The 27,942-nt window shown below is 48.8% G+C and overlaps 2 protein-coding genes across 5 annotated transcripts in view; one reads left to right on the forward strand and one right to left on the reverse strand.

Moving 5' to 3' along the window:
• The window catches only part of FAT2 (FAT atypical cadherin 2), an 84,849-nt gene extending 69,551 nt beyond the window's left edge, over window positions 1–15,298 (forward strand). Inside the window, exons 20-24 of the mRNA XM_006927970.5 lie at window positions 3,596–3,741; window positions 7,713–8,154; window positions 10,031–10,184; window positions 11,838–12,295; window positions 13,378–15,298. Coding sequence (XP_006928032.4) covers window positions 3,596–3,741; window positions 7,713–8,154; window positions 10,031–10,184; window positions 11,838–12,295; window positions 13,378–13,910 — 1,733 coding nt within the window. The 3' untranslated portion in view covers window positions 13,911–15,298. The remainder of the gene's footprint in view (window positions 1–3,595; window positions 3,742–7,712; window positions 8,155–10,030; window positions 10,185–11,837; window positions 12,296–13,377) is intronic.
• SLC36A1 (solute carrier family 36 member 1) overlaps window positions 1–27,942 on the reverse strand; it is a 167,523-nt gene that overhangs the window by 86,601 nt on the left and 52,980 nt on the right. For 2 of the 4 annotated variants that reach the window (XM_045036611.1, XM_006927971.5), the window contains exon 11: window positions 23,501–27,908. The exons of 1 other annotated variant lie outside the window; for it this stretch is intronic. In XM_045036611.1, coding sequence (XP_044892546.1) covers window positions 27,637–27,908 — 272 coding nt within the window. In that variant the 3' untranslated portion in view covers window positions 23,501–27,636. Of the gene's footprint in view, window positions 1–8,152; window positions 9,677–23,500; window positions 27,909–27,942 lie in introns of those variants that run through there. One more of the 4 variants, XM_045036625.1, reaches the window with a different exon arrangement.

Genomic DNA, 27,942 nt, shown 5'->3' on the forward strand with positions numbered 1-27,942 from the left:
CCTCCGACTTTGGCTCAGGTCGTGACCTCACGATTTGTGGGTTCGAGCCCCACGTCGGGCTCTGTGCTGACAGCCCAGAGCCTGGAGCCTGTTTCAGATTCTGTGTCTCCCTCTCTCTCTGCCCCTCCCCTGCTCATGCTCTGTCTGTCTGTCTCTCTCTCTCTCTCTCAAAAATAAACATTAAAAAAAAAGTGCCTGACATACAGACAGTGGTCAGTAAACACGAGTTACTGCTACTTCTTCTACTGTTATTACTACTACAGCGTGGTGCTTATAATCTCAAGATTTAGACTAGACAGCTCAGGTTCAAACCCCAGCTCCACCTCTTGCTAGCTGTGTGACCTTAGGTGGGTTGCCAAATCCTCTGAACTGTAGTTTCTCAACTATAAGGTAATGAAAATATTACCATCTGCCTTCTGGAGTAGGTTTGGGGAGTAAATTATTTAATGGATATAAAAGCACTTAGCCTTTGCCGGGCCCATCATAAGCACCCCGTCAGTGATGGTTGCCATTCACACGGTGGCGGTGGTTGCTAGAAGGACTCTGCTGTGCACCAGGCATTGTGTCTACGTTACCTGAACTGACTGTCACCAACACCCTGAGAAGCAGGGTCACCAGATCCAACTACAGTGGAAACTGAGGGATGGGGATTGTGTTGGTTTGCTCGACACTGCACGGCCTCCAACGAAGGGCTGGTTACTTAAATAGCCATGTGTCCTACTCTAAAGCTTGAGCTCTTTACCTCAACCCACAGGAAGTTAGTTTTCTGATTAGACTCATCTCCAGCACCCCTGGCGTCAAGAGTCAGTGCTCTGGACCCGCTTAGGGATGTTGGCAAAGGGAAAACGGCATCGCCTCCCCTTCACCATCGCCCCCTGCCTGGCCTGGCCTACCTTTATGGGTCTCCCCAGTTTGCATTAGGGAAATTCTTTCTCCAAAGATTTGTGGGCTTTTTCGAGGTCCCACTGTATTCAGGCTGGGTGAGCTACTCTGGGTGGGTGCGGGAGGGAAGGGTTTCCCTTCTGTGTCTTTTGCCCCAGGGTTGCCTGCAGGGAACGCTGTGCTGGCCGAAGGTCCTCATGCGGTCACCTGGCACCAGACAGCGGAGGTTCTAAAATTCATGCTTATTCAGAATCATCTGAGGAGTGTGTTTTTAAAGAGAACTGCTCCTGCGTATCACCTCCAGAGTCTGTTATTCAGAAAGTCTTGGGTGAGGCCTAGAATTGGCATTTTTTAAATAAAGTTTTTAGGGGCGCCTGGGTGGCTCAGTCGTTGAGCGGCCGACTTCGGCTCAGGTCACGATCTCGCGGTCCATGGGTTCGAGCCCCGCGTCGGGCTCTGTGCTGACCTGGAGCCTGTTTCAGATTCTGTGTCTCCCTCTTTCTCTGACCCTCCCCCGTTCATGCTCTGTCTCTCTCTGTCTCAAAAATAAATAAATGTTAAGCTGAGGGTTGATGGGGGATGGCAGGGAGGGGAGGGTGGGTGATGGGCATTGAGGAGGGCACCTTTTGGGATGAGCACTGGGTGTTGTATGGAAACCAATTGGACAATAAATTTCATATATTGAAAAATAAATAAATAAATAAATAAATAAATGTTAAAAATAAATAAATAAATAAATAAATAAATAAATAAATAAGTAAAGTTTTTATTTTAATTCCAGTACAGCTGACATACTGTATGTGTTACATTAGTTTCGGGTGTACAATAGAGTGATTCAGTAATTCTATACATTACTCAGTGCTCGTCATGATAAATGTATTCTTAATGTCATCCCCCTATTTCTCCCATCCCTCCCCCCACCTCCCCCCTGGTAAACTTCAGTTTGTTCTCTACAGTTTAAAGTCTGTTTCTTGGTTTGTCTGTCGGTCTCTCTCATCCTCTCTCTCTCTCTCTCTTTTTCCTTGGAATTGGCAGTTTTAAACAGCATCTCAGGTAGTTCTGAAGCAGGTGGTCCAAGGTCTACGCTTGGAGAAATATTAGAGAGGCTGGCTCACCAATCACCAGAATCAATTAGGGTTGTGTTGTTACTTCTTAAAACATTTTGGTGAAATGCGGCACACAGAAGGATCCATGGACCCCTTGTACAGCCCAACTAGTTTTCACAAACCAAACACATCCGTGTAACTAGCACCTGTATCAAGGATCACTTCTCGGGAACCTCCCTTGTCTCCCTTCCAGTCGCTACACCCATCGTGGGGAGGTTTTTTTAAATGCAGACTCTCGGAGCGCCTGGGTGGCTCAGTCCGTTAAACGTCCAACTGTTGGTTTTGGCTCAGGTCACGATCTTGCGGTTTTGTGAGATCGAGACCTGCTTCGCCCCTTTCTGCGCCGACAGCGCGGAGCCTGCTTGGAATTCTCTCTTTCCCTCTCTTTCTGCCCCTCTCCCCCCTCACTCTGCCTCTGTCTCAATCAAAATAAAAAAATACACTTTATAAATAAATAAACAAACGCAGATTCTCTTGTTCCTCCAGAACTACTGAGTCATACTCTCGGAGGGTAGAGCGTGGCATCCTGTATTTTAAAACTCTCTCCAGCCGGTCCTGATATTCAGCCAGGTCTGAGAATTCCTGATCTCCATCATCTTCAATATCCCATCGAGTAATGACCTACTACAACGGAACTGCCAGCATCAGAGAGTCTTAGACTTAGAGCACAACAGACTCTTAGGATCTTGAAATGCCATGTGCCTCAGGCTTTCTGGTTCTTCCTTCTCCTCTTGGCTTTTATTCTCTCTCTTCAACAATCTGGGAGATCTGGGGCCTATACAGCTGCTCCCCTTGCTGGACAACTGATAAGCTTATCCACACTGAGGTTTTAGGGATTCAACAACTGAACTCACTTCTGGGGAAGGGAGTAATCTGTATAATGTAGCATTTCCCAAGGCAGGCCCACACAACGCTATTTCCAAGGGCTTTGAATAGGTGGTCCACATAAGAGGGTCCCCTGGTCAAACAAGCAGGAGGAACCCAAGTTTAAGTGAAGACTCCTTACTCTGCAACTGTGTGTTACCAATTGCTACAGGGCGACGTGCGTGCAGGACTTTACAGAAGTTTGGGCCCTTTCCTTAATCGAAGGGTCCTCTCCACCTCTCACAGTGCTTCATATGGTTAAGAGCTTACTCAAATGGTTACCTTCCTAATGGTGAAGGAGACATCCTGAGGCAAATGACCTTTGTGGTATTCCTGAAATCACATATATATGCAGAATCGTCTCCAATTCTACCTCCTTCTTCCCCCAGTGATGTCAAAAATAACACAGAAACTAAGTAGGGTAGAAATTTTCATGTCCACACATTTCATTGGTTACATTTCCAGCTTGATTCTTGCTTTCTTACTGGTTTGGGCTCACAGTTCCTCCCTCAAGCTGGGACCCAAGGCAAGAGTTTCTGGGGCCAAAAGAAAGCGTGCAAGGTGATGGCCCGTGTCTAGCTGCATGGCCCTGGACAAGTAACCCCCCACCCCCAAGAAGCCTCATTCTTTCATCTATAAAATGTGAGCAATGTCACCCAAGGGTTGAATGAGACAAAAGTCATTGGAGGGGACTCCAAGGGGACCTCTTCATAAGGAGTTGACATCTCTGGTTGCTTCTCTAGGTACCGCCACAAGGTTCAGTGGTCAAAGCTTTGGACGGTACCGTCTTCCAGAGGCTCAGAACTGGCACATCCGGTTCCGTCTGAAAACACTCCAATCACAGGCTGTTCTCCTGTTCAGCAATGAGACAGTGTGTATCTCCCTGAAGGTAAGGCACTACTGCCTGAGGGATTTCACGTGGGTGTGCCAGGCTGTTGGGGGGCAGCAGGGGGAAGAGCCAAGAAGCCCAGTTTCTGGCAAAGAAAATCCTGCATGGTTTCCAGGGATGATAGTGTGACTACTGAGTTAAGATGCAAGGCCTTCCACTTGTGAAGGCCAAAGCCCCCAACCTGGAGATCTACATCCAAGGACAACCAGAGGTCAGACTGCTCTGTGGGAGGAGAGAGAGCCTCTGAAGATAGAGGGAGAAATGGATGAGGCCACCTGGCCAGGGTGGTTTTTTGTTTGTTTGTTTGTTTGTTTTTGTCACTTTTGCTGAGTAACAGACAAGTGTTTCCCAAGATGGGTGGGAGGCTGGCTACACCAAGGTGCTCAAGGCTACAAACCCAGCATTAAGTTACATGGACTCACATGGAAGAAAAGTGAATTTTTTCAGTCCCTCTGATTACATCTCATAGGACATCTCAGTTTGCCTGCCTCCAACACTCAAGCCAATCTCCCAGGTTGACAAAGAAAAAGACTTTGGCAGCTAGTTAGAAATTATTATGCCATAAACATTTAGTGACCATCTACCTAGTGACAGGCACTGCTCTAGATGCTTGGGTCTCATTGGTGAATAAGACAAAAATCTCTCTCAGAGTTTTCACCCTATAGGGGGAAGAAAGACAATAAATATAAATATAATGGCTCAAAAAATATAGTTTGTCCAAATGTGATAAGTGCATTGACTTAAAAAAAAAGGATAAGGGGGATCAGGAGGGTGGGGGGTTGCAGTTTTAAGTAAGGTGATCAGGGAAGGCTTCACTGAGTTGATAAGTGAACCATAATGTGAAGGGGGTGAGGGTAGACTTCTGGAGGAACAGCATTCTAGGGACAGGGAATAGCAATGCAAAAACCTTTTGGTAGAAGAATGCTTAGCATGTTTAAGGAACAGCCCAGAGATTAGTAATAGGAGTCGAAGTCAGATATATAATGGGATGAGGGAATACCTATAAAGTTCTCATAGGCCACTTAAGGGCTTCAGCTTTTATTCCAAGCAAAATGGAGGGCATAAGAAGGTTTGAACAGAGAATTGACATGATGTGACATATTCAAAAGGGTCGCCATGGCTCTGGTTGATAAGCAACTTTAGAGAAACAAGGATAAAAGCAGAGGGAACCAGCCAAGAGCCTATTGCAATAATTCAGGTGAGAGATGGTGGTGGTCTAGATCAGGGTAATGACAGTGCAATGGGAGGAAGGGTTCAGAATCGGGTAGATTTTTGAAGGTAAAGCCAACAGGATTTCCTGACGAATTGAATGAGGGCTGGGAGAGAAAGCAAGGAGTAAGTTTCAGCCTGAGTAACTAGAAGGAATGGAGTGGCTGCCAACAGACCCTGGGAAGGCTATGGGTAGAACAGGTTTGGGGAAGATTGATAGCTCAGATTTGGAGGTGTAAGTCTGAGATGCCTATTGAACTTCTAAGTGGAGCTGGATAAACAAGTATAGTGTCTGTGAGAAAGGTCTGGGGTAGAGATGAAGATCTGGGAGCATTCGGCATATACTTAGTATCGAAAGCCATGAAACTGAGTGAGATCACCAAGGAGTGTAGATTGGAAAAAAGATTAGACCAAGGATTCATCCTTGTGACACTTCAACATCGAGAGGCCTGGGGGAAGAGGAGGATCCAACAAAGGAGACTGAAAAGGTGCAGCCAGTGATGTGGGGGGGAAACCAAGAGTATCGTATCCAGGAAGCTGAATGAAGAACACGTACCATGAAGGAAGGAGGGACCAGCTGGTAATGTGCTGCTCTGAGAGGTTAAATGAGATGGGAAGTGATATTAATCATTGGATTTGACAACACAGAGGTCACTGAATACCCTGAAACCAGTGGTTTCTGTATCATGGTGGATGGTGGGTAGAATTTTGCTACAAAGAGGGAGCAAAGAAAGTGATATCTCATGGGAGAAGTGGGTTCAAGACATTTTTTTTTTAAGATTAGAGCAATAACAGCATTTTTGTGATGACTGGAATGGCACAGTAGAGAATGAACAATTTGTGATGTAGAAAAAAAGAAAGAGTTGATGGAAACTCACCCTTGAGGAGGTAAGGGGGTTGTGATCTAGTGCATGAATGGAGAGACTGGCCTCCACCAAGGTGGGGAGATGTGATGGTAAGAGTCCAATAAGTCCCAACCTGGTTGCTAAGAGCAAGGATGGGGAGGGGAGAATCAGAAGTCTCAGGAGGGAGAAGTTGTGAGAATAGTCATCTGGGAGAGTAAACCAACTATGGAAGATAGCACCATAATTAGGCACCATGAAGGGCTCATTTGAAACTCACAGTCATGAAATTAAAGAGAGGTCAATAAGCAAGCCTGAATGTTTTTCTCCCGCCATGTTTACCTCCACGATGCTCACATACAGTTGGGGGACGGCTGGACTTTACCAGATTTGTGGGTTTGCCAAGTGACTTCTACCAAGAAAGAGAGGACAGGAATTTGGCTATGGAATTTAAACTGGATAAGGAGACAAGTGAGGACCTTACAGAGGTCGAGAGACAATGGAAAGATGATGGGACCAGTAGATTTGTGGTCCTAACCAAGTGAAAGGAGTGATTTAAGGACAATGTTTTGAGTCTACATTCTGTAGTAATAGTAAGTTTCCTTTTTAAGTATATAATGGTATAGGTAGTATTCAAGCAGGGCAAAAATTGGGGAAGTGGGGTACAAACAAGCAGCTACTTTCTATAAAACACTGGATTGGATTTTCAAATTTCACCCAGAAAAAGCTCTACATAGCCGAGTAAGCAGAAGTTCTATCTCTTGGCCACAGTAGTCCTATTTCTTGGGCTGAGGTAAACTAAAATGATTTAACCTAGTGTTTTCTCAGATTTCTTGATTTCAGGACTTTTCACACTCTTAAAAATAATTGAAGATCCTAGGGAAGTTTTGTTTATGTGGGTTACAGCTATCACTATTTTCAGTATTAGAAATTAAAACTGAGAAATGTTAAAATCTTTATTTATTAATTCATTTAAAAAGAGGGGCGCCTGGGTGGCTTAGTCAGTTAAGCGTCTGACTCTCAGTTTCAGCTCAGGTCATGATCTCACTGTTCATGAGTTCAAGCCTCACATCAGGCTCTGTGCTAACACTGTGGAGCCTGCTTGGGATTCTCTGTCTCCCTCTCTCTCTGCCCCTCCCCTGCCCTCTCTCTGAAAAATAAATAAACTTAAAAAAAAATAAAAATAACAAGAAACTTATTACATGTTAACACAACTACCATATTTTTGTGAATAATAATTACATTTCCAAAATTAAGAAAAAAGAAGAGAGTGGCATTGTTTTACATTTTGCATATCTCTCTTACACATGTATGGCTCAACAGTAGGCAGCTGGATTTTTAGATGTACCTCTGTGTTCATCAGTTGTGGTAGCACATGTCTGGAAGTCCCCACCGTATATTCGTGAGAGAATGAGAGGAGAAAAGGCAAATAATGTCTTAGGATTATTATAAAAATGGTCTCCCTCTGTGGATCCTCTTGAAAGGTCTTAGAGACCTACTTTGATTACAGTGGAACTGTTGAAGAAGGCGGGGGGGGGGGGTGAGGGAGGTTTTTGGTGTCCCTGAAGGCCAATGTTGAGGAATGTACTACAAAGGCCTGCAAAGAAGAATCCAAAAGACACGGTCTCAGTCAGCAAGGTATCTCTGGGCCTCAGTTTCCTCATCTGTGAAAGGAGATGCCATCCCTACCCAGATCATCCATGGAGTGTGGTAAGGGCCAAATGAGACCATAGACAGAAAAGTACTTTGAGGGCTTTTATACTCCACAAAGACAATGTCTAAAACAGCCTTAAAAGTCACCAAACGCTACCTCCCTGACCCATGAAGACACAAACGACATTCTTTGCCCGGGCAGCTTGTTAGCAGCGCTCTTCCAAGGACTTCTTGGCTTTGCTGATGGCATATGGGCTTTCTTTGCAGCTGGTCGATGGAGTGCTCCAGCTGGAATACCGTTGCCCAGGTGGTTTCTATGGAAATCTTTCCTCCTGGCTCCATGTGAATGACCAAGAGTGGCACTCCGTTGTGGTGGAGGAGACAGACACTTCCCTTCGCCTCTTGGTTGACAGATCCAGCGACACCTCCCTCATGCTCCCAAAGAACTGCCGGGGTCTCAGGCCTGAAGGGGACCTCTTTCTGGGTGGCCTTGTTCTCTTGAGTTCTTCCCCAAATGTGTCCCAGGGCTTCAAAGGCTGCCTGGATGCAGTTGTGGTCAATGGAGAGGCACTGGAGCTGCTGGTCCATGGCAAGAAGGCATCAGGCTTGCTGGAAAGGCAGGCCCTCACCCAGTGCTGCGTGCACAGTGATGACTGCAGCCAAAACCCATGTCTCAATGGCGGAAGGTGCTCACAGACCCGTGGGGCAGGTAAGGGCTGGAAATGACTCCAAGGCTTATCCCAGGAGGCTCTTCAGAAGACCCTAGCCTGTTGACCTAGCAATCATATATCACTGAAGAGTTTACAAAGTATGTTCCTTCAGCACAGCGCCATGAGGGAGAGAGGGCGTTGGAACAAAGTCACCAATGGCTCAACTTTACAGCACAGGAAACTGCTGGGTTGTGTAAGGGATACCCAGATTGGTGAAAGGCACATGGCTGTCAGGGGAGAGAGGCATGTTTGGGGTGTAGATCCCAGTGGAGCACTCCTGCCCTCTGATTCCAAATGTCTCTCTCCTCCCCTTCCTATCTCTTGAGTAACGGGTTGGGATCTGCTAGGTTTACACCACGGGGAGGCAGGAGTCTTTGTTCTTCCTCAACAAGGACTGACTTGTTTGGATGAGACAGGCACGAACAGGGACCTCTGGTGCCACAGGTTGAGTTCATCATACACCGTAGGGTTAACATTGGTCGGTGCCAAGTTTCTCTTTTTTATTGCCTTTTAATCTATACTCAGCTGCCTTTCCGCTTCCCCAAGCCCATAGGCAAGGATTTAAAGTTTTTAAATGAGTTCTTGCAAACTGTACATTATTGGTTTTGCACATGCTTAAATTTCTGATTATGTAAGTGATACGTAACCTTTTACACTGGTCCATCCACGCTGCCACAGTTCGTATCCATTGCCACAGTACCCCAGCGTGCCCACGCGCCCTCATTCTCTCCCTCTCCACTCAGCTAGCGGCGAGCACCCTGGTGCCTTCAACATCCCATCTCCATCAACAATGCTGCATGAATATCCTCACACGTATCTTCTTGGGAACCTGCAGGAGAACTTCCTCCAACACGCACACACACATCACGCCCAGGGATGGGATTCGCATGCCCAGAGAATGCAGATCATCATTTTGACTCAATAGGGCCAAATCGCTCTTCAGCGTGGCCACACAGCCTGCACTTTCGCCAGCAGGGCATGAGGCTCCTATATCTCTGTCAACACTCGGCATCCTCCCGTTTTCTCATGTTTGCCCGGGTGATAGGACTGTCGTTTCCACCTGCGAAATATCGAAGGAGGCCAGCCCTCCTGTCTGGCCGCACTACCAGGCAGCTGTTATCTTTCGCCCTTGTGCGAGCTGCCTCCCTGCTCTCTCATTTCTCTGCCCCCACCTGCGTTTTCCAGCAGGGCTCCAGAGGGATCTTTATACAAAGCAGGTCTGAGTGCATCCATTTCCTGCTTGGAACCTTGCAGTGGCTTCCCCTTGCTGTTAAGATGGAGTCCTAACTCCTAATTCCTGCATCAGGCTCTTGGCGGTGCTCTGGCCCCTCCCACCTCCCTGGCCCTGCAGCTCCCACTGTCCCTTGGCTCCCTAAGCTCTGTTGTCCAATGGTGATGACTATTCTACACAACTGGTTCAATAGGTTGGAGTCCCAAATTTGCCATTTACCTCCTGTGTGAGCGCGAACAAGCGTCATATGTTCTCTGTGCCTCATTTCCTCACCCGCCATCAACCTGTACCTGTTGAGGATGACATAACCAGCTTCAGAGTTGTTATGAGGCTCAAATGGGCTAACACTTGAAGATTCTTAGAACGGTGACCAGCACTGAATAAGCGTTGTCTGGGACGATGAGAAGGATATCCACCCCTATTCTTCAGATGCCGGTCCTCCGAAGACTATAAGTTGTGTGAGGGCAGGGAATCACGTCTTCTCACCCAGCAGGGCAGCACACGGTGCTCGTCACAGAAGGAGGCATTCAATAACTAAACGTGAACACGTGGGTCTGCAAACATGCCGAGGCCTCCCCTCTGTCCCGGAGGGCCTCTCAGCCTGCAGCTGCCTGACTGTCCCCCCTCTCCTCCCTCCCTCCCAGGGTATGTCTGCAGGTGTCCCCCACAGTTCTCTGGGAGGCACTGTGAACAAAGAAGGGAAAACTGCACTGTGACACCGTGCCTGGAAGGTGGCACTTGCATCCCCTCCCCTGAAGGAGCCTCCTGTAACTGCCCTCACCCTTACATGGGAGACAGGTAAGCATAGGGGAGGCCACCTGCCATTGGCTCCTCACCCTGGGTTTGGCCCCCTGAGGGAATGAATGACGTCTGACCTCCGGAGAAGCCAATGGGAGACCAGGAGTGGAGTGTTCCAGCGACCTGGCTTCTTGGTCTTTTCCATGGGTGAGGCTTCTCCCTCCAACCACCTGCATCAGAGCACTCAGAGGAGAGTTCTTATTAAGATTTCTCAAGCCTTATTCTGAACCCACTGCATCAGACTCACTAGGCGGGGGTTCACGAATCTGCACTTCTAATCAGCTCCTCAGGCTTTTCTAATCTTTGCCGAAGTCTGAACATGGCTAAAGTTCTTACTCTCTTGCTCTGGACCGCGACTTCTCAGAAAGTGGCCCGGGGACAATGACTCCTCTAGACAAATGACTCCACATTGTCCACTAGGACAATGACGCACTGTTGTGGGTCTCGAACCCCACTGTAAGCAACCTGTGCCTTGTATTATGTTGGCCTGGGGGAGTCCAAGAATCCTCAGATCCCTAGAATCCTAGAGGTAAAGAGGCCTGGCAATTATCTAGGTTTATGGCTCCCCAGCTTGGGAGCCTTTAAAAAATCATCAGGGATACTTGTGGAAAATACAGATTTCTGGGCCTACTATATCAGAATATCCAAGGAGTGAGGCCTGGGATTCTAATTAGAACAAGCTTCCAAGGGATCCCCTTGCTGTCAGTGTGTGCCTAAGATAGCCACTGATGTAGTTCACCCACTCACTTTACAGATGGGAAACTGAGGCCCAGAGAAGGAAAGGGCCGGTCCAAATCCCTCCACGTGTTTATGACCCAAGTCCTTTCTCTCAGCACCTGGCATTTCTGGCCTCACAGCACACCTCTCTGCAGTACATGTGCCACAGGGTACTTCCTGCCTGAAAGTGGGGTCTGCATTTTACAAGAGGAACTGGGGAGGACAATGTCTAACCCCAAAGGACAAACTGTTGGTGGTGAAGTTTTAGACACTGGGACTCAAGCAGGTTGGAGGAAGCCTTTCCCAATATCCCTCAAAAGTGGACAAAACTGGCCACAGAAGCCTCCCTCCTATGAGCCTTGCTCCATGAAATGCCAAGCTGACGGTGATCAGAGACGTCATACAATTCCAAGTACTCTCTCTGAACAAGTTGTCCAATGTAAGGTCTGTGCAGGGTCACGTTGGGTTTCTGTGACCTCCTGAAGAACAGTGAGTAACACTGGCACCCTGTTGCCATGGCTGGGTGACTGCTGACTTGTAGCTGGGACTCTGACATTATTGCTGAGGACAGCTGGGTATGTTGGTTGCCTCGACCACAGTATACGATTGGAAGTCTCACCTTAATGATGGAGAGTATATCCAAAACCTAGGTCTCATGAGTGGGAAATAATGGATGGGCCTAGAGCCTAGATTCCAAATCTAGGTCATGAATGAACATGTAACTGACTCCCACACCCTACTGGTGGAGGGTGGAAAGTTCTAAACTTGATACGTGTGATCATTACCAACCTTTGTCTTTTTTTTTTTTTTTTTTTTTTTTGGTTGAAAATCGGAGAAGGTGGGCTTGAGTGTAGGAGTCCATAGATCTTTGTGAGAGGGGACACGGAAAGGGAAGTGTAGTGACTCAACCCCCCGACTACTTCTCTGTCTCTGCAGGTGTGAAATGGAAGCAAGGGGCTGCTCCGAAGGTCACTGCCTAGTCACCCCTGAGATCACAAGGGGGGACTGGGGACAGCAGGAGATTCTAATCATCATAGCGGCCCTACTGTTTATCGTTTTAAGCACAGTTGGGCTCCTCTTCTACTGCCGCCGTTGCAAGTCCCACAAGCCCGTGGCCATGGAGGACCCAGACCTCCTGGCCAGGAGTGTTGGTGTAGACACCCAAACTATGCCTGCCATCGAGCTCAACCCCCTGAGCGCCAGCTCCTGCAACAACCTGAACCAACTGGAGCCCAGCAAGACCTCAGGTCCAAATGAACTTGTCACTTTTGGACCCAGCTCTAAGCAACGGCCAGTGGTCTGCAGTGTGCCTCCCAGACTCCCACCAGCTGCAGTCCCTTCCCACTCTGACAATGAGTCCATCATAAAGAGGACATGGTCAGGCGAGGAGATGGGTCAGTATAGCCAGAGGCCCTCGGCCTCTGATATTGATGGAATACGGTTGTAGACTTGAACACTCCATTACGTGACGCCACCATCCAGTCTATCCCTTTGGGATGGGATATGAAGGGATGTGTTCAAGGTCACAGTGCACTAGTGGGCTGGACCAGATGCCAGGTCTCTGGCCTCAGACTCTGTGGCTCATTCCATTGCACCATGATCCCCTCATCCACATTTCAACTCATTCCAGAGGACTGATATCTATGGCAGAAGCCTGTAGACCCTGGATAGGGGTGAATGGGATCCTGGGGGTGAAGGGGGGGCGGGGCTTCTGTACCTTTAGGCTTTTCTTGAAAAAGGAAAGAGCAGTAGTCCCAGCTTCTGGCCATCCAGTCTGGAGGTACAGCAGCCTTGGGCCAGACCTGGCTGACTTACAGGAGGGACCTCTCACTTTTGGCTCACTAGGAGGTGAATTTGTAAAGTGCTGTATATTTTCTGGTTTATTCACCAATAGTTGAAACAGGTATTTTCATAAACTTTTTGCTGATAGGGTAATTTGGGGCTCATAAAAACACAGTAACTTGTTCTAACTCACCCAACTATTTAGTAGCAAGGACAGAGCAAAGACCAAGGATGCCTGGTCTCCAATCTTCCAAGCCATATCTTATTTAATCATGCTCTGTGATAGATGCCATCACACCCCCCAAACCGTGTGTCTGTTTCCTTCAGTCAAGGAGATGTAAGTTACCGGTAGGAGCTGGGATGGAGTCGCTGGCCCCAGCAGCGGGGTGTGGGCTGTGTGGAGTTGTCCATATTCTTCCCTCATTCACTGACTCTGGGATCATCGGCACATATTTGCAAGAGGAGCTGGCTTTGGGTTAAACCTCTGGCCGTGAAGTTGGCCGTATTGAATTCTAGATATCAACCTAAGCTGCCAGAGACAACACGATGTAGAAAGCCACATTACCCGCCCCGCGCCCCCCCACTCTTTTGCCCATTTCTACCACATGCCGAATCATGTATAGTACCTATAAGGCCTGCGGAAACCTTTACCAGGGAAACTCAGAGCTCACCCTAACTTTCCATTTTCTTTCAGTGTGCCCAGCTGGAGCTACGGTCTGGCCCCCTACTTACTCCAGGAAGGAACGCTGGGAATACCCCCACTCTGAAGTGACCCCTGGCCCTCTGCCACCATCGCCTCACCGCCACCAGACCCCACCCGTGATGCCAGACCCCACTGGCCTCTATGGGGGCTTCCCCTTCCCACTGGAGCTGGAAAACAAGCGGGCACCTCTCCCACCCCGTTACAGCAACCAGAACCTGGAAGATCTGATGCCCCCACGGCCCCCCAGTCCCCGGGAACACCTGCTGGCCCCCTGTCTCAATGAGTACACGGCCATCAGCTACTACCACTCACAGTTCCGGCAGGGAGGGGGAGGGCCCTGCCTGGCAGAGGGGGGCTACAAAGGGGTAAGTATGCGCCTCAGCCGGGCTGGGCCCTCGTATGCCGACTGTGAGGTTGGGGGCGGGCATCCCACCGGGCGGGGCCAGCCCCAGGCTCCCCCCCACTACGAGGGCTCTGACATGGTGGAGAGTGATTATGGGAGCTGTGAGGAGGTCATGTTCTAGCTGTCCTCAGAGGGAGGCAGGTGGGAGGCCAAGGACTTGGCATCTTCCTTCCGTCTTGTACGAGTGAGATGAGCGTGGCTGGAAAAGGGGAGGGAAGCCCCCAGTCCAGGCCGCCATGCCTTGAAACGTGCTCTCCCAGACCCCCGGCTAGCCCCTGAGGATGGAGGGAAGCTGAGGGAAGAGCTCCAGAAAGAGCACCAGGGCCCCCCCGCAGCAAGGGGCTGCGCAGAGCAGTTGACCCTGGAGAAACAGGACACACTGATTCCTGGGATGGACAAGAGGCAGTCTGTCTGGCTGCCTGCCACCTCTCAGTCCCCAGGGAGGCAGGGCCTGAACTACTGAGTCCGCTCTGCCAGGGTGCACCCTTACACCTACTCACAGCCCCATTCTGGAGGCAGAGGCAGGTCCGCGCCTGACAGGCCACAGAGACGGCGCCCAGGGTCATCTGACCCTGGAGGGCCACAACGCGTCCTCTAGGGCCTGAGAGGTAAGCAGTACGCAAGCAGGGACCAAGCCGGCCGTGCACCCTGCCTCATTCGTACATTACTCCAGCATCTGCTCCGTGTCAGGTACTGTGCTAGGCCTGGGGCACGATGTGAATGAGGGCGACAAGGGTTCCCGAGGAGCGTCGCTTGGCTCAGTCTCCTGGGGTCCCACTCGGATCCAGATTCCAAGGAACTTGCTCTGCCTCTGTCAAGTCCCATGACCTTCCTCCAGCCAGGGCAGGTCAGGATTCGTGCAGCCCTGCGCCTTCTTTGTTAAGGAATTCAGACCTCATGGAACTCTGGGTTCTTCACCCCAAGTTTCTCAAGCACTTTGGGCCAAAGGCAAGAAGGACATAATTCTTCGTTTTTAAAATTCTTAGGCACTTTTCAACCTTGCTGTCTGGATGAGTTGCCAAAGGGATTTTCCTTCCCTAGACACAAGGAACTCAGAACTCCCACTCAGGGCATCAGGGCAGGGGGGAGGCACGGAGCCGGATGCTCTGCCTTTCCCTGCCTCTCCCTGCCATCTCAGATGCCTGCCAATTGAAGTGTTACCTGCAGTGACTCAACCCTATGCATGGAGGGTCAGTGTGGGCACGTGTAGAGTGTATGTAGCCAGGAGCGGCAGTGACCGGGGTGGCCATGCCACTCTCTCCCCTGCCAATCCCTTTCTCCGGTCCACTGCCTTTTCATGCGTGTTGTTTCTGGAGACAAAAGTCAAAAGGAAGAGCAATAGAGACTCTCACCCACCGGGTTGCTGCTGATAGTGAGAGGGAACTGTGTGGGTAAGGATGTATTTGCGTGACTGGTTCATAGCTGTGCGTGATGGTGTGTGTGACGGGATGACTGGTTTACATTGGTCATTTGTTGTTTTTTAACAATAAAGTATCTTTTTTACTGTTATTTTTCTGTGTCACTTATCCTGTTTGGGCCTGGGTCAGGGGAAGGGCCAAGGGTCTACCGGCCCTTCTGAGCTGAGGTTCATGGAATTTGGGGGCTAGGAGGGACCCCAGAGGTCATCGAGCACCGTGATTCCCAAACCTAGCGAAATGGCTAAAATGTAGATTTGTGAGCCCCCAACCCAGACAAACAAAATCAAAACCTCTGGCGGCGGGGCCCCGAACACTTGGGAAAAATTCCTCCAATTCCAACACAACTGCCTGCAGTGAGGGAACAAGTCCGCCAGTCAGCAGGTCAGGGAAAGGCCCAGGACGAGACTGGAGGGCTGCTGACCCCCGGCCAACACTCTCTGCACCTCACAGCACTGGTCGGCGAGAGGAGACTTTCTAGCACAGGCCTGGGGGAGCCAGCCCTCCCGGTGCCCAGAGCCAGTCTATGGCTGGGCTGCTTCTCCACGGCCTGCCCGGAGGCCCAGCTGGTCCCGGGCTACTGTGGTCCACGTAGGCCCTGCAGTGACACTGAGACTGGAAAGCCCAGTCCCTGCCACCGCGGTCCCAGTGGGGTGGGTAGAGAAGACACATCGTGGGAGGCACCCCCGCACATTGTGGCTCTGAGGCCAGATAGGCTGGGCTCCAAACCCCTCTGCCACAGAGCAATGTGGCCTCGGGCAGGTATGAATTGGCGTTCCGATTTTTAGAAGCATAAACAATATGGTAACCTATGCTAGGAAGTAATAATAGTATATAGATCGGATTAATTTATCAGAGCTGTGCAGGAAATCACAAACAGGCTAGTCCGGTGTTGCCCAGACTTCTGTTGTTTTGCTGACCTCTTTTATGATTTTTTGCCCTAATAGAATACCACCTGTGCCATTGTTTACTTAATTTTCTTTCAGTGCGTCCTGATTTGAAAAAAACATTTGTATTCACCCCAAAATGATATATGCATAAACTAAAGGATTTGAAAGTCGGTATTTGTTTTCTAGAATACACGAAAACACATAAACATTCAGATTTTTTAAATGGTTGTCCAGGGTCCACTTTGGGAAGCGCAGATCCACTGTATCTTCATTCCTGATGTGCCTTATCCCCAGGCCCACAGAGGAGAAGGGTTTGTCTGAGGTCCCGCAGGTAGAACTTCACAGGCATGAGGCCCACAGTCAAGTCTGCACCCAGCCTGGGAATCTCCCTACAACACAACTTGCTCTCCCCCTGGATAGGGGAGCCTCTCTCCAGCCAGCCCCCCTTTCCAGAACAGGCCCCTCTTTCCCAGTCTTCCTAAGCCTGCACCTTCATGTACCAACCAGCAGAGGGCTCTCTGAGATCAAGATCAGCCCACTGAGCTGTGGAAGACCCGAAGGTTTTTAGGGCAATTTTCCCATCCCAAGTCATTGGGGCTCTGGTTCCAACTATCCGAGTCTTACACAGCACAACAGTGGCAGAGAAAGGCAGACAGGCAGGTTTCCTGACTACCAGGCTGGCATTTTTACAGTTCACCATAATCATCTTCATTCCCACCTCTTACTGGCACTTGCTATAGGACAGGTGTTATGAAAGCACTTGGCATATCTTGTCCCATTGAATCCTCACAAAAACCTCATGAGGTAAGTACTGTCACCTCCAGTCACAGATGGAAGAACGGAGACACACATAAATTAAGTGGCTTGTAACTTACATTAGTGACTTAAAGTAAGGTCACCCAGTTCACAAGTGACAGGGCCGGGATTCAATATGGGGCTGCCTGAATCCCGATCTTGGCTTTACATTTGGGTTCATGAAACAAACTGCAGGGGGACATCAGGGGATTGAGGGACAGCAGCAAGGAGGACTGAGAGGCTTCAGTCTAATGAGTTTAAGGCCTAGAGTGTCACATTATTCTAAGTGGTATTAACAGGTGAGTGTCCAGATCCTGGGAGGTGGGGTCTGCTCAACCCTGGGGTTCAACCCCAAGCCACTCCTGTGATTCTGCGTCCAGTTCTGAGGCCGGATCTTAAGAGTGCCACAGCAACCTTGAGTGGGGGCTAGAGGGCAGCCAGGAGGGGTGGGAGTGAGGACTCACAATCATGTCCACGGTAGAAGGGCAGCTGGAATTCACCAGACAACAGCAAAGGAGTTGTGAGCCTGCTCATTCAGAGGGCCGTGATGGGAGGCCGGGCTTGCACAACTGTACCATCACATGGGGTTGATGAAGGCCAATGTATCTTCCAGAAACTGGAGCACTGCCTGGGGGGGAAGGGGCGGGGACACATGACATCCTGTGGGGAGGACTTATCTGGGGTGGAAGAAGGGTAGAGCCAAAGGCCTTGGGAGGAAAACCATTCTGATTTGGAAGGACGATTACAGATATTTGAAAAGATAGAAGGGGGAGAAAACACGATATAAAGGTTTGAGATACGGAGTGCTTTGCCCAAGGCCCACGGCTAGTTCAGTGTGGAACATCAGGCCCATCTTCCTGGTACCCCACGGTGAAGTGGTGAATGCCGGCCTGTGGGGGCACCTGGCCCCAAGTGCTGGACAGCCACCCACGCTGCAGTGTCTAAGGACAGACTTGCAAAGACCTCAGGCAGCCTCTGCAGCTCTGTCTTGAGGAGAGGCGCCAGAGGTCTCACTGAGTAAAAAGCAGGGACTTTCTCAAGGACCTCGCTGGGAAAAGACAGACATTTAGAATTTTCTCAAGATTCCTCAACAAATCTCCAGGGTCGGACCAAGGAAAGGGCTTGCTTAGATTGATGCAAAACTAAAAGTAAATACAGTGACATCAGCTCTTTGGAGGCCAGGCACTATTCCCTACTCAAGGAAACCACACAAACCAATTAGTCACCAGCTAATTCCAGATACATAATTAGCCCCGCACAGACAAGCACGGGGAGATCTAGCCTGATCTGATCCTTGCTCAGGAAGCTCCTGATCTAGGGAGTCGCCAAGCAGTCACAACTGTCCGGCATAAGTAGACATGAAGCTACCCAGACAAGGGATGTTACCGCTCTGCTGAGGAGGGAACCATAAATTCTGACTGACGCGGCCAGGGAAACTTCTAAAGAGGAGCAGCCATCCGAACTGGGCCTTAAAATTGAGCTTCAGATTTAGCACAGAGAGAAGGGCCAGCCAGGCCTAGAGGTTTTAAGTATTTGGGCAATGGCGGGTAGTCCTGGTGGGTTGAAGTCGGAATGTGGGAGACTAGGGCCTGGAAACGTCCTGTGTCCACTGAGGGGTGTTGAGAGACAGAGTGAGTGGCAGGGAAGATCTCACGGGAAGTATAAGGTTTGGAGCCACACAGACCCGGCTCCACAACTTAGAAAGTGTGATCTTGGTTAAGTCGTTTAACCTCTCATGCCTCAGTCTCAAAAATGGGGACATTACCAGCACCTCCCTTCACTGGATGGGAGTACTAGAAGTGATGATAATGATGCTTAGCATAGTTAGCATAGTAAAGGTTCAAAAGACGTTAGCTATTTTATCACTAATATTAAAAAGTCAGATCTTTTCGTAGTATCCAATAACCACACACTTACCTTTGTTCCATGGCCAGATAAAAAAAATCCATTCCCCCAGCTAGGGGTAAGACGGGGCTAAATGTATTAAGGTAGTAGTTCTCAATAGGAGAGGGGGATGATTTGAACCCCCCAGTCCCCACGCCCGCCCCATCCCCCCCCCCACCCCCCCCACCCCCCCCCACCCCCCCGCCCAAGAGTACCCCTGGCAATGTCCGGAGACACTTTGGATCACCACAACTGGCATTTAGTGGCTAGAGACCAGGGATATTGCTACACATCCTATAATGAACAGGACATTCTCCACAACAAAGAATTATTCACCACCAAACATACATAATACCAAAGTTGAGAAACTTTCCTAAGGAAACATACGCGGGCTTTATATAGCATTACAGCAGCTGGGAATCTGGCCTGAGGGGGGAAAAAAAAAAAACTCTCATGCAAGAACAGCAGTTATGGCAAAATGGTTTTGTTCATTTACAAAAAGACACTATTCTGGAGTCTACATTTGTCAGACTAAATATCAGGGTGAGTCCAAAATAACAGATAATCCGACAGTATCTAGAAAGAATGATGTACCATGACTAAGTAGGATTTACTCTAGGTAACCAAGGCTGGTTCAATATTGAAAAATCAATAAATTTAATCCACCATATCAATAGGTGAGAAAAGAAAAATTATAAGATCATATCAAGTGATGGAGAAAAAAATTAACAAAATTCACCCATTCATGATTTTTTTAAAAATATATATCTCAGTACAGAAACAGAGGAGAACTTCTATAAAAATCTGAAAGTTTAAATCATACTTCACGGTGAAAGACTGAATGAATGTTCTCTCTGTACAATCAGAGACAAGCCTAGAATGTTTACTCTCACCACTCTTTTCTTTTAACATAGTGCAAGAAGTTCTAGCTGTTGCAGTAATAAGGGGGAAAAAAGTACACAGAACAGGAAAAAAGGAAATACACCTATCTCTACATGCAAAGAGCCTGACTGTCTACACAGAAAATCCCAAGAAATCTAGACAAAAACTCAAAGAACTATTAAGTGAGTCAAGACAGGTCGCAGGACACAAAATTAACAAATATCAATTGCATTTCTATAGAGTACCCATGAACACATGGAAATTGAAATTAAAAACATATTACCATTTCTATTGCTCTAAGAAAATTAAATACTTAGGTGTATGTCTAACAAGACATTTATAAGATCTGACGGATGGTTAAAATAAAAAATAATGATAACATCAAATGCTGACAAGGATGCAGAGAAAGTGGGACACTCACACATGGCTGATAGAAATGTAAAATGGTACAGCCACTCTGGAAAGTGGTTTGGGAGTTCCTTTTAAAACTAAAAATGGGCTTACATACAGCTAGCAATTGTACTCTTGGATTTCTATCCCATGGAAATGAAAACTTGTTTTCATGCAGAAACGTGTACATGAATGAATATTCACAGCAGCATTATCTGTAACAGCCAGACCTGGAAACAATGCAGACTTCCTTCCCTGGGTGAGTGGTTGAACAAAGTGTGGTACGTCCATACCATGGAATACAACGTAGCAGTAAAAAAAAAAGCGAACTATTAAAATAGGTAACAACTTGAATGATCGTCAAAGAAATTTTACTGAGTGAAAGAAGCCAGTCTCAGAAGGGTGCATACTGTGTAATGCAATTTATGTAACATTTGTGAAATCACATAGTGATAGAGACGAAGAACAGATTAGCAGTTGCCCAGGGTGAGGGATGTGCCCAGGGTGAGGGATGTGGGGGAGCGCAGGAGGCGAGTGTGGGTACACAGGGGCAGTGTGTTGGGAGTCTTGTCGTAATGGCATAGACAAGAATCTTCCACCCCTCCCCCCCACACACACACAAATGAGTGTGTATGTGACTGGAGAAATCTGAATGAGCTGTATGTTTTGGCCAATGTCAATTTCCTGGTTTTGATCATGTACTACAGTGATACAAGATGTCAACACTGGGGGAGACCGGAAGAAGGGATCCCCCTGCACTGGATCCCCCCCATACATTTCTTCGCACCCATGAATCCATAGTTAATTCAAAACAAAAAAACTTTAAAATTTTTAAGAAGACTAAATCCTTAAATACGTCACTAAAGAAGATAGATCAATGGCAACTAAGCAAGGAAAAGTGCAGGACGTCACTAGTCATTAGGCAAAGGCATACCAAAACCACAAAGAGGGTCTGCTACATCCCCATCAAGATGGCCAAAATTTAAAAGACCACAATATGAAGTATTGGAGCAACTGGAGCTTTTATAAATTGTTGGGAGGAATCCAAAATAGCAGAGTCACTCTGGAAAAACAATTTTCCAATTTCTTATACAGTTAATGTACACTTACCATCCAACCCACAATTCCACTCCTAGGCATTTACCCAAGAGAAATGAAAACATGTATCTACACAAAGGTTTGTACACGAATATTTGTAGCAGCTTTATTCTTAATGGCCCCAAACTGGAAGCAACCCAAACATCCAACAATTGGCAATAAACAAATTATGGTTCGTCCATACAATGAAATATTATTCAGCAATAAAGAGAAACAAACTCCTGATACGTGGAATGATGTAGATGAATATAGAAAGCATTTTGCTAAGTGAAGGAAGCCAGACATAAAGGACTACATACTTAATGGTTCCATTTAGACGACATTCTAGAAAAGGCGAAACTAGAGACCGAGAAGGTCGGTTGTTGCCAAGGAGTCCAGTGGCATGGGGATGGGACTGACTGCAAGGGAACTTCTCAGGGTAAAGCAAACATTCCACATCTTGACTGAAATGGTGGTCAGATGATGGCATGCATTTGTCAAAACTCATCAAACTGTACACTTAAGAAACAGGTGAATTCTATTACATGTAGACTATACTCCAATTTTTTCCCCCAAAATGGGGGGAGACCAATGACCAAGGGTCTAGTAAAGTGCACCAGTTAAGGATAGTTTCTTGCGTATGTCTGCAACAGGCAGAGTCTGAGGAAGCAAGCCTACTTAGCCAAGAGTCCCAAGTTTAGGGTCCAAATTCAGTCCACTGTCACTCAATTTATGCCTCTAGCAGTACAGCGGGCTTCCCTCGAGGGTCCTTGTTATCTGGAAGGAGGGATTACAACCATTAAGTGTGAACGTGAGCAGGACCAAAAATGTGAAGAGGTGGAAAACCTAAAAGGTTTTGAATGCTCTCCACAACGTGAGCAAGACAGGACTAAAGAACGGGATGCAAACCCACAAAACAACTAAAACTGCCTCTGAGTCTTGCTTTGCTTCCATTCGACTGATATTTCAGAAAATGCTTCATAAGCTTCCACGTCAGGCAGTTTAGAACATTCCCTCTAACTCTCGCCATAATCCCTAAAGGTGGGCCTCCCTCCTGAGGCTGTAACAAAGAGGGGGAGGTAGCCAGTGCCTTGGGGAAGCGCTTGGGTTCTGGAATCTCCGTGCTTGGGTATGTGTCCTAATTCTGCCACTGGCTGATGGCTTGGAACAGTCACTGAATCCCTTTGACCCCCCAGTTCCAGAAATAATATTGAAAACGGAAAGGAGTCAGAATCCATTCCCTGCCTTCCTCTCTCTGTAAAGTGCTATATACTTCAATACTGTGCCTCGGGGGCTCCGCTTTTGAATGAGTCTAATTCAGTAGCTGCCCAAGATTGGTTTTCTGATCCCCTAAAGAGGCAGCTCAGACGGTCTTGTCTGCCCTCCTAATGTCACAAAAGGGGAAAGGAAGTCCTCTCTTCCACTGTCCTGAAATCTGTCTCCCCGCTTTAAACATATACACCTACATGGAGGGGGTGGGATCTCAAGGAATTGGTTCATGTGACTGTGAGGGCTGGCAAGTCCAAAATTCACAGGCAAGCTGGCAGGCTGGCTGTCCTGACAGGAGCTGACGCTGCAGTCTTGCAGCAGAACTTCTTCCTCACTGAAACCTCGACTTTCCTCTTAAGGCCCTTCAACTGATTGGAGGAGGCCCACCCACACTTTAAGGATAAACTTTTATTCAAAAGCAACTGATTATCAATATCAACCACGTCTACAAAATAGCTTCAGAGCAACAGTGAGGTTAGTGTTTGAATAACTGGGTTATTCAACGTTATAGCCCAGCCACGTTAACACGTGAAACTACCCATCATACGTGTCAAGTATGGTCGTCTGATATACACAGAGAGGGTTGAGAGTTTCTACTCAAGTTTTCAATAAAAGCAGGAGCAGGCTAAGGAAGGGCAGGACTGTCTGACAGAAAAATACCTACCTGGCCCCTTTCTTGGGAACGCTCAATTCCACAGGTGGTCCTACTGTTTGCACTGCTCTCCCAGAGGAGCTCTGGGGCAGCAACTAAAAACATTTCAGCCTCGTTGGGGCGCCTGGGTGGCGCAGTCGGTTAAGCGTCCGACTTCAGCCAGGTCACGATCTCGCGGTCCGTGAGTTCGAGCCCCGCGTCAGGCTCTGGGCTGATGGCTCGGAGCCTGGAGCCTGTTTCCCATTTTGTGTCTCCCTCTCTCTCTGCCCCTTCCCTGTTCATGCTCTGTCTCTCTCTGTCCCAAAAATAAATAAAAAACGTTGAAAAAAAAATTTAAACAAATAAACAAACAAAAAAACATTTCAGCCTTGTAAGATCTAGTAAAGAGATCTGAGTGATACTACAAAAAAACAAAACAAAACAAAAAGGCAAAAACAAAGATGCAGACTGCAACCTCTCAAAAATAAAAAATAAAATTCATTTATTGAGGAAGGAAAAGTTTAACACATGATCCAAGTGCAGAACCCAAAACAAATTCTTCTATGAGCTCCTGCATGATCTACCTCTCTACACATACCCTGTGAGAAATGACACCCATGTAGGCACATACACGGTATAATATACACGGTACCGTCTGGTTACCAACACCTATTGGATGGCAGTTTTTCATATTCGTCTTATTTGCACATTCATCGACATGGTTTACAAGAGTCACATAAATTCGTTGTTCGCTAAAAACAGCTTCCCCAGCATCGCCTTGATTTCAACAAAAGAACACGGCTTACAGCAGGCACCCTCAACCCTCGTTTCCCCGTCCTCCCCCCCCCCCCCCCCCGCCCCGTTCTGGTGGCCACATATCAGCACCACTTACATACCCCGGCCAGATAATGACCCGGTGGTACAAAGAACAGGGAAGAAATACCACAAGCCGATGCTGTCGGAGCACACAGCCCTGCAACCAGCAGGACTAATTAAATTGTCTAAAAGTATTGACCATGATTTCAAAGACAAGCCACACCCTCTCCTTTCCCCTAACGGTCTTGGAGATTTGTAATGTACTTTGGAAAATTTAATTCTAAGGCAGACTTGGAGCCGACTCCCTAATCACGAGGTCACGCGACTTGTACCATGTGCCTCCGCTGTCAGGAAGTCGCGTCGGGTTCGGACCGGGGCCGATGCTGGGGCCTCGCCTTAACATCTGATCGGCTGCGAAATACAAGCCACTGATACAGACCCCTTTGCTGTGAGCAGTGAATAGAGAGAGCTGTAAACAGACACAAATTGAGATTTTGCACTTCCAAAAAACATGAGGTGAATATGTAGTGTTATACAGAGTAGATATTCTACAATTCAGGAAGGGAGACGTTTGGGAAGAAAAAAGTAAGCCAGGAGAATGGGGGCGGAGGAAAGATTTCCCCATGTTCCTTTCTGGGATCATCACTTGAAGACAAGTGAATAAACTGCAGATTGTACCTTTCATGGGGGTAGAGTGAGCAGTGAGCACCAGCCAATGAATCCGGCCAGAGAGGTGAGTGGCAGAGAGGGAGGGCGGAAGCTGCAGGTTCTGTGCTAAGATACGCCGCACATTCATACGCATCTGGCCCGGGTTTGTGCAGACGAAGGGCTCCTAGCAGCCAGACAGCAGCACAATATACAAATAATGACACTTGTGAATGGTGACAACTTCCAGAAAACTACACACAAGATGACAGATCATGCTCTTCCCAGCCATTTGAGGGCAGGTACGCTGCTGACAGAGAGTTGGAAACCTCCTAAGAGCAGTGTTTGCAAACAAAAACAAAACAAGGGGCTCTGAGAAGCCACCTCGGGGCTACTGGAAATCTGAGGCTGCACTTGGAGTGGCTGGGGGAGGGGCACAGAGCCTAACAGTATCAGCCCGAGAATCCCACGGTTTGCCTTTGGCCCGGCAGATGCAGCCTCACACTCGAGAGCCTCGTTGCCCCTAATCAGACTCCTGTGTATGCTGGGCCTGCTTCACCAGGGGCCAGAGCAGGGCACGCGGAGAGGCTGGGCAGCTGGTTCCTGATGAGCCATGGACAGAAACCAGGGAAGGCCCCCTGACTGCAGAAGCCTCGTGGGCAGAAGAGCAAGCTATCCTGAGCTGGCCCAGAGGGCCGCTTCCCCCTACCCTCCATCTTCTGGCTGACCCTTTACTTGACAACCTCACAACCGGAAAGGCCCATGGACAGGGCCCCCCTTGCCTGGCTCTTCTGAAGCAGCAGGAGCACAGGAAAAAGATCAAACGGGGACAAGGCTGTGCCAAATTAGCTTCAAAGCTAGTGGTGCCGTCTCTCCCACACACGTTTTCTAGGCCAGGGACCCTGAAACAGTAGTCTGCATTTTGCTAAGACCTGGGACCAGAGGACCAGTTTTGTGCCACCCAGTCCTCAGGTCAAGTCTTGCTACCCGCCGGACAGGATGGCCTCTAGCAGCTCCCTGAGTTACAGAGGCCTCCAGCACAGAGGCTGTGGGCAGGACACACATCTGATTCCCTTCTGGCATGTGCCTTCTCACTGAAAACAACTCTCAGGACTGTCGTGGAAAGACGGCTGGAGCCCAGGGCTTGCAAACAGATGAGCGCAACTCTTGAACACACTTTGGTACCTTCTGCGCCTGAGGTTTCACAGGGCAGGGCCGTTGCCCCCTTCAGTTGGAATCTGAGTCCCATAAGCACCTACTGGTGACCACAGAAAGGGTGGGTGAAAACCATCATTCTCCTAATGGAGACCAAGTCACAAGTGATCCCATCTCCCTAAGTTCATAAATTATTAGTAGGCTGGGAGTCATTGCAATGAGAATTTGGCTTTGGAACAGAAGAGAGAGAAAAAGCCAGGCTGGGGGCGGGGACGGGGGCGGTCAGAGCCCTTACAAGCTTTGGGGAAACACAAACAAACAGGACCCTGATGAAGCTACGCTGCTCTCCAACTTTCAGGGCGAACTGTGTCTCCAGGTCAGAAACGGCCTGGTGACAGGAGAGGAGGACAGCAGGACCCTATTGCACACACATGAACACACACACACACACACACACACACACACACAGCTCAGGGGATGGAGACTTAATGAATGCCTTCTGAAATACTTCGCACACCAACAGGGGGGAGAAAAGGCAGCCAAAAGCAAGGCCACGAACCTTTCTCTGCTTTCTCCACAGTTTGTTCCCAAATCTGAAGGCTGGCCTTGAGGTGAGCCAACACCGAGGCTATTTCTGACACTCAGGGAGGCATGCAGGGGGAGGGACGGGGTCACGATTAGTGTTTAAAACATAGGGGACCGAAGTCCCTACCGAGTGGTTCCCTTTAGAAGAAGTCCAGGTCGTGGAGGCAGCCCGGGGTGGGGAGCTGCTTCCGGCCTGTCCCCCGTTGATTGTAAACAACCAAGCACCACGTGTAGTGTCAGACCAGCTGCTTCTTAATTCTGTGAACTGAACTTCACGCTCTGTGCTCACTGGCCCCGTCTTCTCATCCACGGCGAAGTGTGGGTGTCCTCCCGATGTGCTGGCAACTGAACGCTAGCGTGCCATGTGCCCGTCGGGGGCCTCAGCGCACGACGCGACCATTTTATAAGCCTCCTGCGGAAAGCAGCACATCCCACTCGGCCATCCTTCCTCGGCCCAGTGCACTGGCAAACATATCCTGAGTCCTGCGTGTCTTCTCAATATGAAACCAGACTGGTCGGTGGGAGGCAAAGTCCATACCTCCCCACAGAGGTACACGTGAAAATGATCCTGATTAAAACCTCTGGGGTACTCAGACAAGGGTGCTGAGGACCTAAGCACACATTTCCTAGAGCAAGTTTCTTTTCAGCAGGAGAAACCTAGTAAAAGCTTACTGAGGAAGAAGCAATCCACAATAACCCCAGATCTAGAGACAGAATCTAAAAACAGAAGCTAATTTTAAATAAAATATAAATATTTTCAATTTAGGCAGGACTTGATATCTTTCGGAAGCTAAAGCATCTAAGAATACAACACTGTGACCCACACGAGGAATTTGGAGGAGGTGTTGCCAAGGGTCACAGGCAGAGAGAGTAAAGATTAAAAGCTCCAGCTCTGGAAGGCTGGTTTTTAACTACTAGGTAGGTCCAGGCACCTCCTGGAGACTTGAACAGGTTGGAAGAAACTGAGGTAAAATATCTGGGAGAGGTATGAGAAAGAGAGAGGCCCAGCCCTCCCACTCATTTAATCCAGGCCTGGGCCTGGAAAGGAGAAAACAGGAGGTGGGGGATGCTAAGATTCTTAAATAAAGTGGGCTGTGCAACAGGAATAATTGGGTGAGGTGGGTCAGAAGGAGGGAGGCAGGTAAGGGAGGAGACAGGATGAGGGAAAAGAGTTGCAAAGGTCTGGGTTAATGTAAGTACAAGTGAACAGGGGTGGCCCTGCCACTAAGAGGGGCCTCTGCCTATCTGCTACTCACTCTCACCTGTGCCCTCAGCCCTACCTGGCCCAGGGCACCCAGCTGCCGGGTAGAGGGGCTCCTGGACAGCAACCTCGCCTTTCCCCAGAGCCCGGACCCTAGCTGAGGCTCTGGGGCCAGGGGCTGGGGAACACACAGGGACGGGGCGGGCAGATCGCTATACAAAGGCACTGGTGGAGTTGATGAAGACAGGAGCACTGCTTGGCTGGATCAGCTCATAGAGGGCCTCATACGTCCCCACCACAAAGCCCACGAAGCCCAGGATGCTGATCAGGGCGTCCTTGGCGATGGTGATGGGGCTCATGCCCTCCGAGTAGTAGGTGGTGATCTCCAGGAGGGGCGGGATGATGAGGGCCAGGGCGCTGCTGCTCACGGACCCCACCAGGGAGATGACCAGGTCCAGGCGGGGGATGAGGATGGCCAAGACGCCTGCAGGAGAGAGAGGACACGCCTGCTCAGGACT

The sequence above is a fragment of the Felis catus genome, chromosome A1 (assembly GCF_018350175.1).
Source record: "Felis catus isolate Fca126 chromosome A1, F.catus_Fca126_mat1.0, whole genome shotgun sequence".
NCBI lineage: Eukaryota > Metazoa > Chordata > Mammalia > Carnivora > Felidae > Felis > Felis catus.